Source organism: Nanorana parkeri, unplaced genomic scaffold (genome assembly GCF_000935625.1).
Source record: "Nanorana parkeri isolate BGI_ZX_2015 unplaced genomic scaffold, ASM93562v1 scaffold2565, whole genome shotgun sequence".
Lineage (NCBI taxonomy): Eukaryota > Metazoa > Chordata > Amphibia > Anura > Dicroglossidae > Nanorana > Nanorana parkeri.
Window position 1 is genome coordinate 95,474 of NW_017308833.1, and position 15,445 is coordinate 110,918.

Genomic DNA, 15,445 nt, shown 5'->3' on the forward strand with positions numbered 1-15,445 from the left:
GTAATCTAAGGTCCAATAAATCATCATGTTCTATACACAGTGTATAGACATGAAGACGCTGAAGAACATTCCAATGCTGCAGCGTAGGAGCAGACAGGCAGCAGAGACCGGAGAAGCAGGGAGCCAGTTCAGCGGTTTGGATGAGTATAACTGTTTTCTTTTGTAGCACCCAGACCAAAATCGAGCAGTTAAACCCTTTCAATGCGGGGGTAGCCCCAAGGGTTAATTAAAGTTCTGCCCAGAGTCATTCTTTAATGGCAAACTGTAGCGCTCTTTTAGTGGGTAAAATGTATGAGTTATTATTGTTATATTTGCCTGGCCTAAAACATATAACCTAAAATGATAAAGTAGCAACAATGCTGAATTACAGGGGGCTTGCAAAGTCCAATTTCCTGTGTTCTCAATCCTTGTGTTTCTGTGGTTTCCCTATTGATCCTAACCCCAGACTGTACATGGGACCTTGACTTTTTCTGAAGTCGATTATTATAAGACTTACCCCTCTATATGCTAAATCCCAACCATTCAATTGTTAAATGGCAGAACTTCAGTGGTTAGTAGAGGTTCGGGCTTTTAACAGTTAAATGACAAGGAGAAGAGCTTAGCACCTTAGCAGGTTTAATTTTGACTTGGGCAGAAGGCCATGTGCATCCTCTGCATGGAGTTTCACAGTAACTTAAGGTCAATTTTAAGTATAACACAAGTACTTGCAGACGCCACAAGGTAGCTGCACTTCAACACTGTTGTTCTCTTACAAATATTTTAGGGTGCTACACTAGAAGAAGTTGTCATTTCTTTCTCTTTTCGTTTTCTGAGTTTATGGCGGGTCCCCAAGAGCAAGGAGAAGTGGAAGGACAATTGCAAGGAACTAGCTTACCGAACAAGGTAGGATTTGTATTTTATGGCCAGAGGAATGGAGACACATCAAGTACATTGAGAAGAGACCAATAGCCATTTTAATCTTGTTTTAACATACATGTTGTACGAGATCAAGAACCATTGGTGAGTGCATTAACAAAGGGTGATTTTGCTGGAGGAGCTAGTGTATAGCACACTTGGAGAGCATATTTCCAATACTGAAAAAAGAACTAAAGCCAAACCTTTTTTTGGCTTTAGTCTTCTTTTGGGTCACAGGAGTACATTTACTAAAGTCAGCATCTAGCGGGCTACTGTCAGCTATTTGCTGAAAGTACAGAGCCGCGCTTCAGCCAGGAAAGATCCTGACAATATTGGTGAGATCCACTGCGCTGCCTGATTGATAGCTGGCTCTGCCTCTCTAGAGCCAGCTGTGCCTGCCCCCTCCCGTCTCTCCCTCCAAAGAGCGCTAGGGGAACAGAGATGGAAGGGGGGAATCCCTGCAGGAAGTGGTGGCTGACAGTCACTACTCTGCAGGGAGAAGACCATGAGCAGAGTGATCAGCAGTTTGTGATCATTCAACTCTCAATCTTTAGAGCCAGCATGTGACACCTGCAGTGTCACAGGCCGGCTCTAAGGTAGGGGAAGGGTACATTTTACTCACCCAATACTTCTCCTTTATGCATACAGATTTATAAATTAGCAACTAGAGGGAGATCTGCATTTCATTACAATAATTTAAAATCCATGATTAGCAGCTGTGGAAATACAATAGCAGTCACACATACAGTGCATTGTTTTCATTCTTTGTTTTTTTTAGTCTTCCTGACACTCGAATTTAGGTAGCTGTGCAGTAAAGCACAACCACTGAGTATCACAAAAATGCAGCCACTAGAATATTTAATGATAAAATACCCTCTGTACATACATAGATACAAAGAATGTACAGAAATAAGCTTTTTAAAACATTGACACACATTGATAAAACACGTGAGCTAAAGTTAATTACTATCATGCATCCCTGTAAGAGTTTTACAGTCTGTGTCACAAAAGTCAATTGAATCACTAGCTTTCAATCCTGTAATCGTGTTTCCACACTGTGTGCTTTCAGTTCTGGCACCTGACAAAGTAAGCGTGATATTCCAAGGGTTAAACTTGTACTAAAGGTAAAAAGGGAGGGTCATGGTTTTGTATGTATTTTCTTTATTAATTACAGTCAGGACTCAAAATTAAAAAAAAAGCACAAAAACAAACCGTCAGGATGGCAAGTGGGAGGACACTGAGGATTATCAGTTTCCTGACATCGTTTGCGGTGTGAACCCAGAAGGGCTCAGTACAGATATTGTGTGCTACACACCAGTAACTGCAATTTGATGTCTCCAGAATGTCTCAAAGATACAGATGTATGCATATTAAGTAATATCTGGCTTATTAAAGCTGAACTCCAGGAAAGGAAAAAACTGGAAACTACACTAATGAAATATATAGGGACTCGTTCACCTGCAAAATAATTTATATTTCTGTCTGTTCAGGCCTGAGATTTACACAGATCTGCCACACAGCACAGCCCTGTCTGGTAGGGCAGGTGACCTGATTTTCTCTGATGTAGTAGCACTTACAGGTCTTGTCCCTCCCCCAGCCTGTGACTAGAAAGTGAAGACAAAATCAGCGTACTGATTAGTTAATCTCTCCCACTGCTCTTTTTTCATATCAGCATGTTCCTTGTTAGAACATGAGCAGCACAACACATTTGATGAGCTCCTTGTGCTGGTTCTCTGTCTCCCAGTCTGAGCTCTGTTGTACAGGGACGGCAAGAGGCTGATGAATTTAGGTACTTACACTGTTTGCAAAAAAATAAAATAATGCATTTAATGATGTATTGATAAATATAGAACTGCATTTATTTGTGTATTTGATATCTGTCTGGAGTTCAGCTTTAAATCAATCTTCTAACAATCAAAAATGAGAAATGCCATTGCGCAAGTCTGCTACTGATCCTGAGTGTTGCTCACCTGCCCGTTTTGGTAGCAGTCCAAAAGGTCATTTGTTATATAAGCCTGTAGAACTGTGTCCCTTTGCTCTCCGGGCTGGGAATTAGTAATGCGCTAAAATAAAAATAAAATATATATAAAATATATATATAAAACAACCCAGTTTACCTTAAAATATTGAAAAAAATAATGCTTAAAGAAATACAGGGGTTGCTATTGCTGACATCCTTCTAAAAATTCTAGATTCTTCTCTGTCTTCTATATTTCCTTAGATATGCACTGAACCTGCACTTCAAAAAGGAAAAATTTAGCAATTAACAGCCTCAATAGTTGCTCAATAAAGTCTTCTCGTCAAAAAGGAGGGAAAAAAAGCAACAAAAAAGGTAACTACTTCTGAAATCAGGATATCTGAAACATGCTACTTTGAAACTGCAGGAAAGAAAACGGTTACATTGGCATCATTGACATGATGTAGATATTTTACAGCCTGAATCAACGTGCAGCCTATCAAACCATTAGCAGTAAGGGACACCAGGGCACAGTGTCTAAAGCAATGACCTTCATGGAGCGCCTTACAACACTTCATGCATGTTCCAGCTACTCTCAGACCCAGCTTCTGGGTGCTGTAGTTGGTCTAGGTTTTGTATACACACACAAGATGTAAGCTATGATTCTGGGTCTCTCGTGTCATTGTACTTTTAATTTGCTATGGAGTATTTTCTGGCTACTGTTACTCTTTATTCATTCATATATATCCCAGTGTTTGTATTCTCCAGATAAGTGAAAGGAACATTTTAATAAATTATTAGAACAATGTTTTACTGAAGAGCCTTTTGGTAGCAAGCAGAGTCGAACTGTCAGTAATTTTGTATTTACATACTAAACAAACGTTCTTACTATGGGTGCTAGGCTAATCAGCAGTTACCCCCCAAAGAAACCTCTACTTTGATGTAGTGATAGGGGTCCAAACCAAGACAACAAAAAATTAACCCTAGTCCCTCAGGGGGCTGGTAAATAGGCCAACATTTCCATCCTGTAAAAAAAAAAAACAAACAGGTAATTTGAAAGATATGTATCAACCAAGAACCCCACTAAATATTAAAAACATGACGTTGGCGACCTGGACTGTACTGAACATACAAAAGTTAAGTTAAAAGGAAGTAAAGCTGAAATCTAGGCCAAATAAATATTGTCTCAACACAAGGTTTGGCGTCCTTAGTGTATCTTTCCATGATTTGTGCAGTAATCCACAAAACAACTCCTGTACTTTACTTCTGTGTGGAGGTTTCCTGTAATAAAGACCAGTCACTGCTGCTCTCTCTCCTTATGCAAGGTGACAGATCTTGTATTTGCCCCCCTGTTATGGGGGAACCTCCTGGGTCCCGTCCACAGCTCTGCTTGTTGCATAGCCTATGTTCAGCACAGTAATGATATCACCACTACTTTTACAAGGTAATATTGGAGTTTACAAAGGAATTTAGGTTGACTCAAAGTTGAATATTTTTAAATGAAGATTACATACGTATTGGATAAGTGTAACTAAATATAGGAATACCACTTCATACATGGGCCCAATATCTGGCACTAGCTTTGATGAAATATGGGCCCAATATCTGGCACTAGCTTTGATGAAACAATAATTCTCTGATAATGGGTCCAGCCCAGAAAATGGCTGCTCCACTGCAACTCAGATACACTTGAAATACAATTTAGAGACTCCTGGCTTAAGGAAAATGCATACTTGCTCTACATGTGCTCAATTGTCTTTGTATTTAAAAGTCAACTGAGCTTTCACTTAAAATCAGCTAAATACATAAAGGGGGGGGGGGCAGAGAACAATAATTCTCTGATAATGGGTCCAGCCCAGAAAATGGCTGCTCCACTGCAACTCAGATACACTTGAAATACAATTTAGAGACTCCTGGCTTAAGGAAAATGCATACTTGCTCTACATGTGCTCAATTGTCTTTGTATTTAAAAGTCAACTGAGCTTTCACTTAAAATCAGCTAAATACATGAAGGGGGGGGGGCACAGTTGAAAAAACTAAAGTACATGGAGGGGAGGAGATGTGGGGATGGGGAAGTAAGACGTCTGAGCATGTCAATTAGGAGGAATTAATGCTTTTAGTATTAAGTAGGATTAGACTAGTCTTTATTTCCAGGTGGGCATAAACAATCCTGGGTTTTCAGATTTTTAGGAATTATTGTGTGCCTGATATAAATTCTGGCTAACTTTTCAGTGATCGTGAAGTTTTCTATTCTGGTTTTTAACTTTAAAAAAAGGTAATTGTTTGTTTCTTCCACGCTCCTGCAATTTCTGTTGTGATCTTGTCAGGGACTCAACTCCCCCATGCACTAAGGCACTCAAGGTACCTTTCCTAATTGTATGATGGAACAAGAATTTTAGGTTGGAATAAACATAATATTCTGGATAGCTTGTTTACCATGTATGGAGCATATCTCCTGTGAAGCAAGCATTTGAAAGTGAAGTTCCAAAAAGTGAGAAAAAAGGGAGATGTGGGACTCCCACGCCTCCACAAATGTAATGGGCAAACATACTTGCTTTAGGGATTCTGATATTTGTCCATACTAGTTAATCCTGACACGTCATATAATTCTTTTAGCAATTTCATCAAATTGGGATGGAATTTAAAAGGATAGGGACCGATTCGTTGATTAGTTAGTTTTCATTTTTGTCTAGACTTTAGTTTTAACAATCTATGAATGAGAATTTAAAATCCTCTAACAAACTCACTCCCCCACTTTCAATGTCTGCAGGAGGTTATCGTGACAAAAGCTCCAGAGAGATATAGAAGAGAGATATAGAAAAAGTCAAAAGGCAATACAATTCACCACTCAGAACAGATATTTGGCCTTTAAACATGTCATTAGAACTCCTTCAGTTCAAGTTTTTAAGATATGATATATCTTTGCAAACAGAGACAGATGGCAACTATGAGACTTTGATGTAAGGTAATTCTTTATTTACATAAAGGGCAACAGATCCATTGATTAAAACACCAATAAACCAAGCAGAGAAGTTTAAAAGACCTTCTCTATATAATATATGGAGCAATGAAACAGCTTTAATGTGTTTTGTTGTTAAACTGCAGAGGTCTGTTTATGGGCTTTTTTTTCCTACTTTACTTTCTTATGCCTAAGGTACTAACTACAACCTGAGTTGTACACTATGTTAAAGTGTATGTAAAACCCTACAATTAACTTCTCTCATTTGTTTCCTTTTGTTCTGTTAAATATACAATTAAAAGTGATTTTTTTCATATTTGTTATAAGAACAAAAACTTTTTTTTAATCATGCCAGAAATTTGGAGCTATCTCTGAGTAATTAGCCCTCCCAGTGGATATCTTGGGACTACAGACTGGTAGCCTTTATGTTATGGAGATCGCAGAGTAGGTGGGTCTGCGTAGACTGCACAAGGAAACTGGGAAGGGCTGACAACACTTTAATCTACCAGCATGACTTTGGAGTGTGGGAGGAAAACGTAGTTCACGGAAAAAACCCACACAAGAACATGCAAACTCCTTGCAGATAATGATCTGGCCAGGATTCGAACCAAGAACCCCCAGTGCTGCAAGGTTAACCACTATGCCACTAGGCTGCCCACTTGGGGAAATGTGGATAAAAGTTGGGGTAATGTGGACGTATTGCAGAGATTTAATGCATATGCTTTTTTTTTTAAACTTTGCCCTGGCATACACTTTAAAAAGGACAACACTTGCATTAGGAATCTCTAGATGGAATAAAAACCTATTACCCTCTAGGGATAGCTGCTTCCATATGCTACTTACCCAGCGCAAAGCTTGCAGGATCAATGCTTTCAGGCGGTCATTACTATACACCAAATCCTTCTTTAACTTCTCATAGTCTAGGGAAGGTAACAAGGGTACCTCCAGAGGCTTCCTGTATTAAAGAAAAATTTAGCTTTATTAGTTTGAAATTGTGCACATTATTTATATAAAATGTTTGTCAATGGCAGTCTGCACAGAAAGCTCAATTCAAAGCTGATCTGAATTGTGCTGTGAAATCTATTTATTATTGTCAATTTTAAGGGTCTGTGTATGAAACCACTTGCAGTTTGTCCTATTGACAGCCCATGCAGATCAAGTACTAATGCATTCATATATGCAAGTTATTTAGTAATAAATGATTTAGAGTACATACTACGTGACCTGATAATTAGAGCAAAGCAATTAAATTAAGCACAAGACGTAAAAAAGGATGAAAGAACTTCTGTTAAGCCTGAACAGGTGAAACTCGAAAAATTAGAATATCGTGCAAAAGTAATTGCAGTAAGTGCTGCAAAAGGGGCCCAAACCAAGTACTGAGTACATATGAATGCTTGTACTTTTCAGAGGTTCGATATTGTTCTATTTACAATCCTTGTTTTATTGCTTGCATGTAATAATCTACTTTTTTGAGATGGTGGATTTGGGGTTCTTGGGGTTTTCATGAGCTGTAAGCCATAATCATCACAATTATGACAAATCACGGCTCGAATTATCTTGCTTTGCATGTAATGAGTCTCTCTCATATATTAGTTTCACCTTTTAAGTTGCATTAGTGAAATAAATGAACTTTGCACGATATTCTAATTATTCGAGTTTCACCTGTATGTGATAACTGGTCATACAGGTCAGCGATAGCTACTCTAAGTTCAAGAATTATTGCTTTCATTGCATTGTATCCAATGAGAAAAAACTCATACAGGTTTTATCATTTTAACATAGTTTCAAGAGTCACTTTTAATCATTTTAGAGTGCAAGTCTGGGGAAAAAAAACAAAACATCTCTGCAATACTGTACATGCAAATTTTACCATATTTCGCCTATTTACAAAAACTGCAAGTACAGAAAATTACTTGTTTATCCTTCCAGAAATCCATTGAGATCCTGACTTCCTGTAGTGAGCTGACAACACTGCCTCTGCTGCACAGAAATCCTAAGCAGTGTTGTCTCCCCTGCTAGACTATACTTCTCTCCATAGTATAATCCGGAAATGTGCTGTATTCCAGGAGAAAACTCAAGCAGGGGTGACAACTTGTGATTTCTGTAAAGCAGAGACCGTGTTCTCAGCTTACTACAGGACGGTAGGGGCTTCCTGGATTTCGGGCAGGATAACAGGTATTTTTTGTACTAGCAACATTTTTAAATGTGCATGTATCGCAGAGATGAACTGAACATGTTTTGTCCAGACATACATTTTAAAATGTAACGTTTTCATTATAATAATACAAAGAAATTCAGGGATGTTCTGCCATTGTCATGGTCAGGAAGCCTCCCCTGAGCAATGATGTGCTCATCGGTTGCTAAAAAATGGCTGGAGGGGATCAATAGTGCCGTGATGCATGAAATGGACAAACTAAATGTTATCCAGTGAGGGTTTAGATCTACTTTAAATGGCGCAATTTTTTGGAAAACACAATGTTTTGCTCTATTACAAATTACCGCTATTTTTAATATTACTATTTACTATATCTATATCTAGTAACTATTTTCTTCTTGCTGTATCACTATAGCTATATTCAGCAAATATAAATACCGTGTTCTTTAAAGCAGATACGTACATGGGTGCTAATGATGCTCTCAGCATAGAAGATGCCTGGAAAAAAAAAGAATGAATCATGGAAAGATAAATATAACTTTGTAAATGAGAAGGAAAAAAAAAATACATAATGAATGCATGAGGGTAAGAGATATGTAGGGTGGTTCAGTTTAAAAAGACAATGTATGCTTTCTTAAAGAACGAAATGTATGATTCTACCAGGAACAGGCAAAACACACATAAGACATTCAAACCTATGTGAGTTTCATCATGCAACTGTTAATAGAATGTTGCTAATAGTTAATAAGTATATCATTTTTATTAGTAGAATTAGAACATGCCAAACCAAAATGTGAATCATTGCCTTGTCAAAGTTCATGTTAATTTTGTCATTAGTGGAACAATTAGAAGTTCTTAAAATGCAAATCCACTAATTATTTTTTCTTTTTAGTTGGAGAGAGCGGGGAAGGGTTAAAAAAATGTTTTCTTGCTGGCTACATCCCTGTTAAGAAGTCTTTCACTCACTTCCTATCCTGATTAGGGAAATACCCTAGATTGTTAACACCTAAAAAAACTGTCTGTAATTCCACTTTTGTAAAATATTCACTGTATGTAAACTAAAGACACCCACCTTGCTAATGGATGCTTAAGATCACATAAGGAGCAATGTACTTAAAATGATTTCCACATAATATAGTACTAGAATTCTAAAATTAATGTATAGTGTTTATATATTTTCTTGTGTGATGCTCAGGACGGAAAATAATTTTCCATTTCAACCTTTGTAAGTGATTAGCATTTATTGTGGTAAATGTGAAGGTGCAGTGATGACGTATAAGTGTGCATATTTTCATGACCTCCACAGGAAACTCAGTCCGACACTGGGGTCGGATTGTAAAACAGCTGACCCCCCTCCCTGTAAGTTACTGTAATAAGATCACTGCACAGCAGCTTTGCTTTTCCAGGTCACAATACACTGTCCGGTGGGGTCACCAATATGAATACTAATGAATAGGTGGATAGAGGTCAGAGAGGGAGTGTTCATTTACACAGACTGCTTGCAAAGCACAAGGTCGGCCATTTCAAAAGGAGCTGAAGGAGGAGATTAAGAGGACAGAAAAGTAAGTTTGTGTTCAACTGCATATGCCTCCTTCATGTACACTCAGTGTACAGTGCTAGCATAGGTTTTTGTGAAAAAATACCTCCACAAAAGGTGGAAATTATTATTATAATACAGGATTTATATAGCGCCAACAGTTTGCGCAACGCTTTACAATATAAGGAAGACATTACAATTACAATACAATTCAAGACAAGGTCTTTAAATATTGTTATATACTTTTCTACTTTTTTGTTAGGTAAATACAGCTTTTAAAAATGTACTTTATGTATTTTCAGCCACACAGAAGAGCTCAACTCCTTTTTACATGTACACCTGGCTAATCTTGCTCAAAAAGCACCTGTTTAGAGTCCTCAATAGTTGAAGATTACACACTGCTACTCACGAACACTCTGTCAACTGTGTAAATTGGACTGATTGTTAGATGGGTGTTGTGCCACAAAAGGGAAAATCAGGCAAGCCAAGCTAGTGCTCCTTCCCAAGGAGACAGATGTGCTGCTGGAGCAGTGTGTGTAAAGACACAAAAGAAGGCCTGCCTGGCCTTACAGACTGACACCTTGACCAAGCTGACACTTAAGGGAAAGGCTTCAGCCTGTGTTGAAACAGACGGAGAGGCTACACAGACCAAGTAGCCAAGAGGCTGATATTATACTTTTTATCTGTGTGGTGTACAGAACCCCTGCAAGAGAAAAACCTGATGTAAAGGTATTTTATTGACAAATAAAAGTGGGCAAGTCTGCTACCTATTATAATATGTTAAATATGTATTATGCTATGTATTAAATGTACCGTATTTTGCGGTCCATAAGACGCATCGGACCATAGGACGCAGGGAGGTCCGGCGCGCCTTATGGAGCACTCGACAGACTGTAGCTTCTGACACAGCTTCTATGACAGAAGCTGTGACAGAAGCTGCAGTTAGTGACCGCTCAGACAGGTGGCGCTTTGATTACACTGTGATTACATCGCCACGGTCTCAGTGATCACACAGAGCAGACGAAGAACCTCCGTCCCTCGTCTGCTCTATGGTGATCTCGATTGTCGCCGCCGCTCGGCTTTAATGCGAGTGATCTCATTAGATCGCTCGTATTAAACGAACAGTGGCTCCTACTACTCGCCCGGCGCCCGAAACTGCATGTCTCGGGCGTCGGGTTCCGCTCCATAAGACGCAGGCACATTTCCCCCCTCCTTTTGTGCGTCTTATGGAGCGAAAAATACGGTATATATACATAAATGTAAAAAAAAAAAAAAAAAGGAAGAAGAAGAAGAGGTAGAAGGATATAAAATATCAGTTCCCCCTGAAAAAATATGTAATGCTCACCCTAAATAGGAAGAGGCTGTTGTTCTAAAGAAATAACTGTGTCATAGCTTTGCCTACTTGCAGAATAAGCAACGGAAAAAAATAATAAAGTGAAGCATAAAGAGGAGTAAAGTTTAAAAAGAGAAATGTTGCTTTATTCTAAGAAGAATGTTTTGTACACCCTTCAACATCAAGGAGGCACTTTAAGACACCGACAGTAATGAAACAGGACTTCCCGCTCAAAAAACCCCACCACCTTGAAGTGGGCTATTTTTAATAGACTAGTAAAATTAGGGGGGTGGGTCAGGGGCTGGGGAATGGGGTTGTTTTATTTTAATTTTTTTTAACTTATTCTTTTAAACATGTCTAGTTATGCTGTGATAAATGGCTGTCAGTTCCAGTTTGTTTTATTCGTAACCTACTCATGGCTATAAGGCATATGGCCTGCTACCTGCATAGTTTAAGAATATTTACTAGTATCTGTGCCTGGTTGTCTTTGCAAAGAATGATGCAAGTATTTTTTGTTTTCCCTTATATTTTCACAGAAAAATGTAAAAGAAAACGCGAAGCATTATATACAGGATTAGATATCTATAAATTGCAATTTTTTGACAAATAAGACAGTGCACAGATAAACATTTCAACTCTGTAGTTCTCCGTCTTCCAGCATCTACATTTAGGGGTACTAAATAGCAGGGCCTTTTATTTTAAAGCAAGGTTTCTTTTAATCTACTGTATGTGGCAATAATAGAAGGCTTATAAATCAGAAATGTTTTAGTAAATTTTTAAAGAGATTTTAAACAAAATTTGTTTATAAATTTCTAAATAATTTATAAAATATGGAAAACTCAATAGTTAAATTTTAAATGATGTACATTTTAGAAATCCAAATGTAAAAATATTATGTAAATAGTATTTCATAACTATACATTTTATGCACTTTGCAACCTTTTCCTGAAAGCCAATATTAGATCATGATGTTTAATAAAGTCACACCTTCCTGCAGCAGCTCTGTGAATAGCAAAGAAGTCAGTCTTATCTCATCTATACTTATAGGACAATTTAGATTATGGATGTAGTGATGCACATTCATCTAGAAAAACAAATAACTATATTTTAGGATCATAAATATCTGAATAGGTCACAATTCTACAGAATTCTATATCCGAGTTTTAATTAGAAAAAAATAAATAAATATGGTGAATGCTGCCGAGTACCATCTAACGGAAAGACAGGAATCTTCAATACGAGAAGCGCTGTGCTAACCTTAGTAACGTGTGTGACAAATTTCAAATGGTTTGGTGCAGTCAGTCGATTGTGAGCTAAGGTGTGTTTTAAAAAGTGCTAAAGAAACACACAAAATGTTAAAGTTAGTTTATGGAGTTGCTGCAGTGACTATGAAGACAATTTACAAGTGGTTCGAGCGATTTTAGAATGGTTGTGAATCGGTTGAAGAGGAGGAGAGATCAGGTTGTCTTTTAACATCAAAAACCCAAGACCATGTTGAAAGAGTAAGCTAAATGATTTGATCACACAAGCGGATAACTATTAAGGACATTTGTAAAGATCTGAACATCTCTTAGTCCTGGTTCACACCTAGGCGTATTGCATATGCGCGTCTGTCGCACGTTTTTTTAACCGCGCTTCGCGGTAAAAAAATCGCGCGACAAACGCGCGTTTCCGAGGGCTACTTGGCTGTATCCCAATGGAAACGTGCAACAAAAACGGCCCAAAGTAGTACATGTACCTTTTCAGGCGTGGGCCGTTTTGTAGCGCGTTAGGGACGGGCTGAAATACGCCAAGTTGTGAACCAGACCCATTGAAAACAATGGTATTGCCATGTTTGAGCGTCTTGTAGAGCGTTCGTCGAGCGTAGAACGCGCTACAAAACGTTCAGGTGTGAACGAGGGCTTATGGTTCCGTTCCAAATATTTTAACCACAGATTTGAATATGAGGTGAGTGAGTGTGAAATATGTTCTGCACTTTTTGAATGTGGAACAAAAGCAACAGCGTTTGTCAATTTCATGGCACCATGCACTTTCTGGCTCTTCCCCAAAGTCAAAATGACCATGAAAGGTAAATGTTTTGAATTGATTCAGGACATCGAGGAAGCCACGACAGCGCAACTAAAGACACTCGCGAAAGAGGACTTCCCGAACTGCTTCAGAAAGTGGCAAGAATGATAGGATAAGTGTGTTCGAAGCAATGGGGTGTATTTTGAGGGGGATTAATGACAATATGTCTTTTACTGTAATTATTTTTTTTATTTAAAATTCACCTTATTTTTTATCACACCTCGTATTGTACTGCAAATAACAACTGGGTTAAGCAGTATTTCATAATATATTGCTGCATATAGAGCAAGAAAACTTTGAAGATATCTCAAGGAATTAAACAGGTCAAGGTGTATCACACTCAATGTCACTAATGTACCTGGTAGTAGCAGGACACACTGTAACTGATTGGTATTTAAAGATGGGTTAGTTGGAATTTTTGATAAAATGAAAAATGCCCCATGTACAGGGCCAAATAACCAATAATGTCCAAATGAACGCTGTCTGTTTTGCACAAGAAAAACAACTTCCACTTTGATCCTTCATTCTGCTTTACAGTAATAAGAAATAAGCCATGAGCAATACAAAGTCTACGATTCCTTCAGTAACTTCAGCAGCATGAGCCCCATTTTTCTTCACAAGAGATCTGGACTTAATATGCAATACCATTTTCAGCTATGATTTATAGACATGGGGGCTCTATATTAAAGCTGTAACATTTTAATGATATCGTTTAAAATGATAAATACGAGCTAACAGCAACATAACATAATACATAACTGACTTAAATAAGTCAACATTGGTTCTCACTTAACTGAGTGTTAATCTATTTACTGATCATCAATGAACATGCAGGCATAATTTGTATTCATGCAAAATGGTTAACACAAAAGGAAATAATGTTATTATCATCATAGACAGGCAGGCATTACTTGGGTCCATTATGGGGAAAACTAATGATGTTTACTGATAAGATCATCTTCTTCTCATAGCTAAAGTAGAGTTTTTGAATGACTTATTTCACATAATGTTGTAATAATTCTGCGTATTATTTGTAACTTGACAAAATAAAAGTCTCAGGAAGGAAGAATAAGATAATAAAGTTGAAGTAAAAAAGATGAGATTTATTGCTCACACGTAAAAATATAATTTCCATGGCCTTTATAATACATGTGGAAGACGTGGAATTTTAATGGAACTTATTCCTATAGGCAGAATATTAAATTTTACTCCCGTTTTTGGTAACTTTACTCCACATGAATTATAATATACTTTATATTTATACTGATGTGTATTAATTTCTTTATTTTCCTTTTAATACATTATATCTTAATTAAATAGATTTTATTTTTTTATGTGTAGTTTATGAGAGATTTTCATTATAACTTAGTTTATGAGCTGTTTTAATTGTCAATTCATGTGTAGCATTCAATTATGTGCAATATGTGCAGCATTATAAAGGTATAGGGATCTATTAATATGCAGTAAGATACGTTAATTACATTTTCTGCTTTTTCCATAAGTATTAATTTATGTGTAGCATGATGATTTTTCTTTTAACATGTCTATTGTCATACAGTATACTTCTCTGCATATATTATATTTTTTTTTAGCCCTGATGATGAAGGGGTGGAGGGACTGGTGAGGTTCTGAAATGCAATGGCTTTTCTTGTGACCTTCTGCCGTTTCCAATGAAACTTTAATGGACTCACATTATATTCTTGGCACTCTCATCCTTCAAATTTCTCCAATTATGAGATTATAAAATAACTCCCAGTATAAACAAAACTTACGTCCTTCCTTATACCTTAAACCATTCAACTTGTATTGATGGCATTGTGCTCTGTGCTTCCTCAAAACCTTAAAAGTGATATTAAAGCTTCATTTGTTGTTTTATTTTTATACACAGGGTGATGGGGGACACAGAAAGGTACTGCCCATTTTTTATCTTAATGCAGAGAATGTATTAAGGTAAAAATGTCCAGACCTCAGTAATCCTTTGATTTGATTGCTTGGCGAACAAATTGCCTGGGAGCTAAGTGGCGTAAAAAATTGGGATTTGAACTGTTTGGGATATATTGAGTGCTTGATTTTTTGAATATTTGTTGTCTCCCTTCCTTTTTAGACCCTTTATAAAACAGGCACTTATAAGAAACAGGAAATAAACTGCAGAAAATGCAAATGATTGAAAGCACTTTTGAGTTTCCTGCATTTTTATGAGTAAATAACCCTGTAGTATGCAAAGTTATATAAATAATGAACAAGTACATTCCAGCAATACATTTCTCAGATCAATTCAAACTACTATTTTGCAGAATTTTTATTTTTTCTGTGTTACCTAGAAATTATATTGTTCCCTAACGCCATATTAAATAAAAGGGTGCACTCCAGTACAGCACTCACACTGTTCAAGGTGTTGATGATAAGAAGGGGGGGATCTAAAAGACAATATCTTGACTCTAGGAAAGACCGAGTGGTCAAAAATTACTCTTGCAACACTGTCTAGCAGAGGTAGTAAGTTGCCCAGTCTGTAGCGGGGGGGGGGGGGGGGGGGGGGGGCTCCC

General features: G+C 37.5%; 1 protein-coding gene across 1 annotated transcript in view; it reads right to left on the bottom strand.

Annotated features, from left to right (window-relative positions):
• Positions 1-15,445, bottom strand: part of LOC108801932 (lisH domain-containing protein ARMC9-like) — a 73,328-nt gene that overhangs the window by 44,284 nt on the left and 13,599 nt on the right. The window contains exons 2-4 of the mRNA XM_018573839.1: positions 8,429-8,463; positions 6,654-6,765; positions 2,865-2,957 (exon numbers count right to left, since the gene is read on the bottom strand). Of these exons, the coding sequence (XP_018429341.1) occupies positions 2,865-2,957; positions 6,654-6,765; positions 8,429-8,454 (231 nt within the window). The 5' untranslated portion in view covers positions 8,455-8,463. The remainder of the gene's footprint in view (positions 1-2,864; positions 2,958-6,653; positions 6,766-8,428; positions 8,464-15,445) is intronic.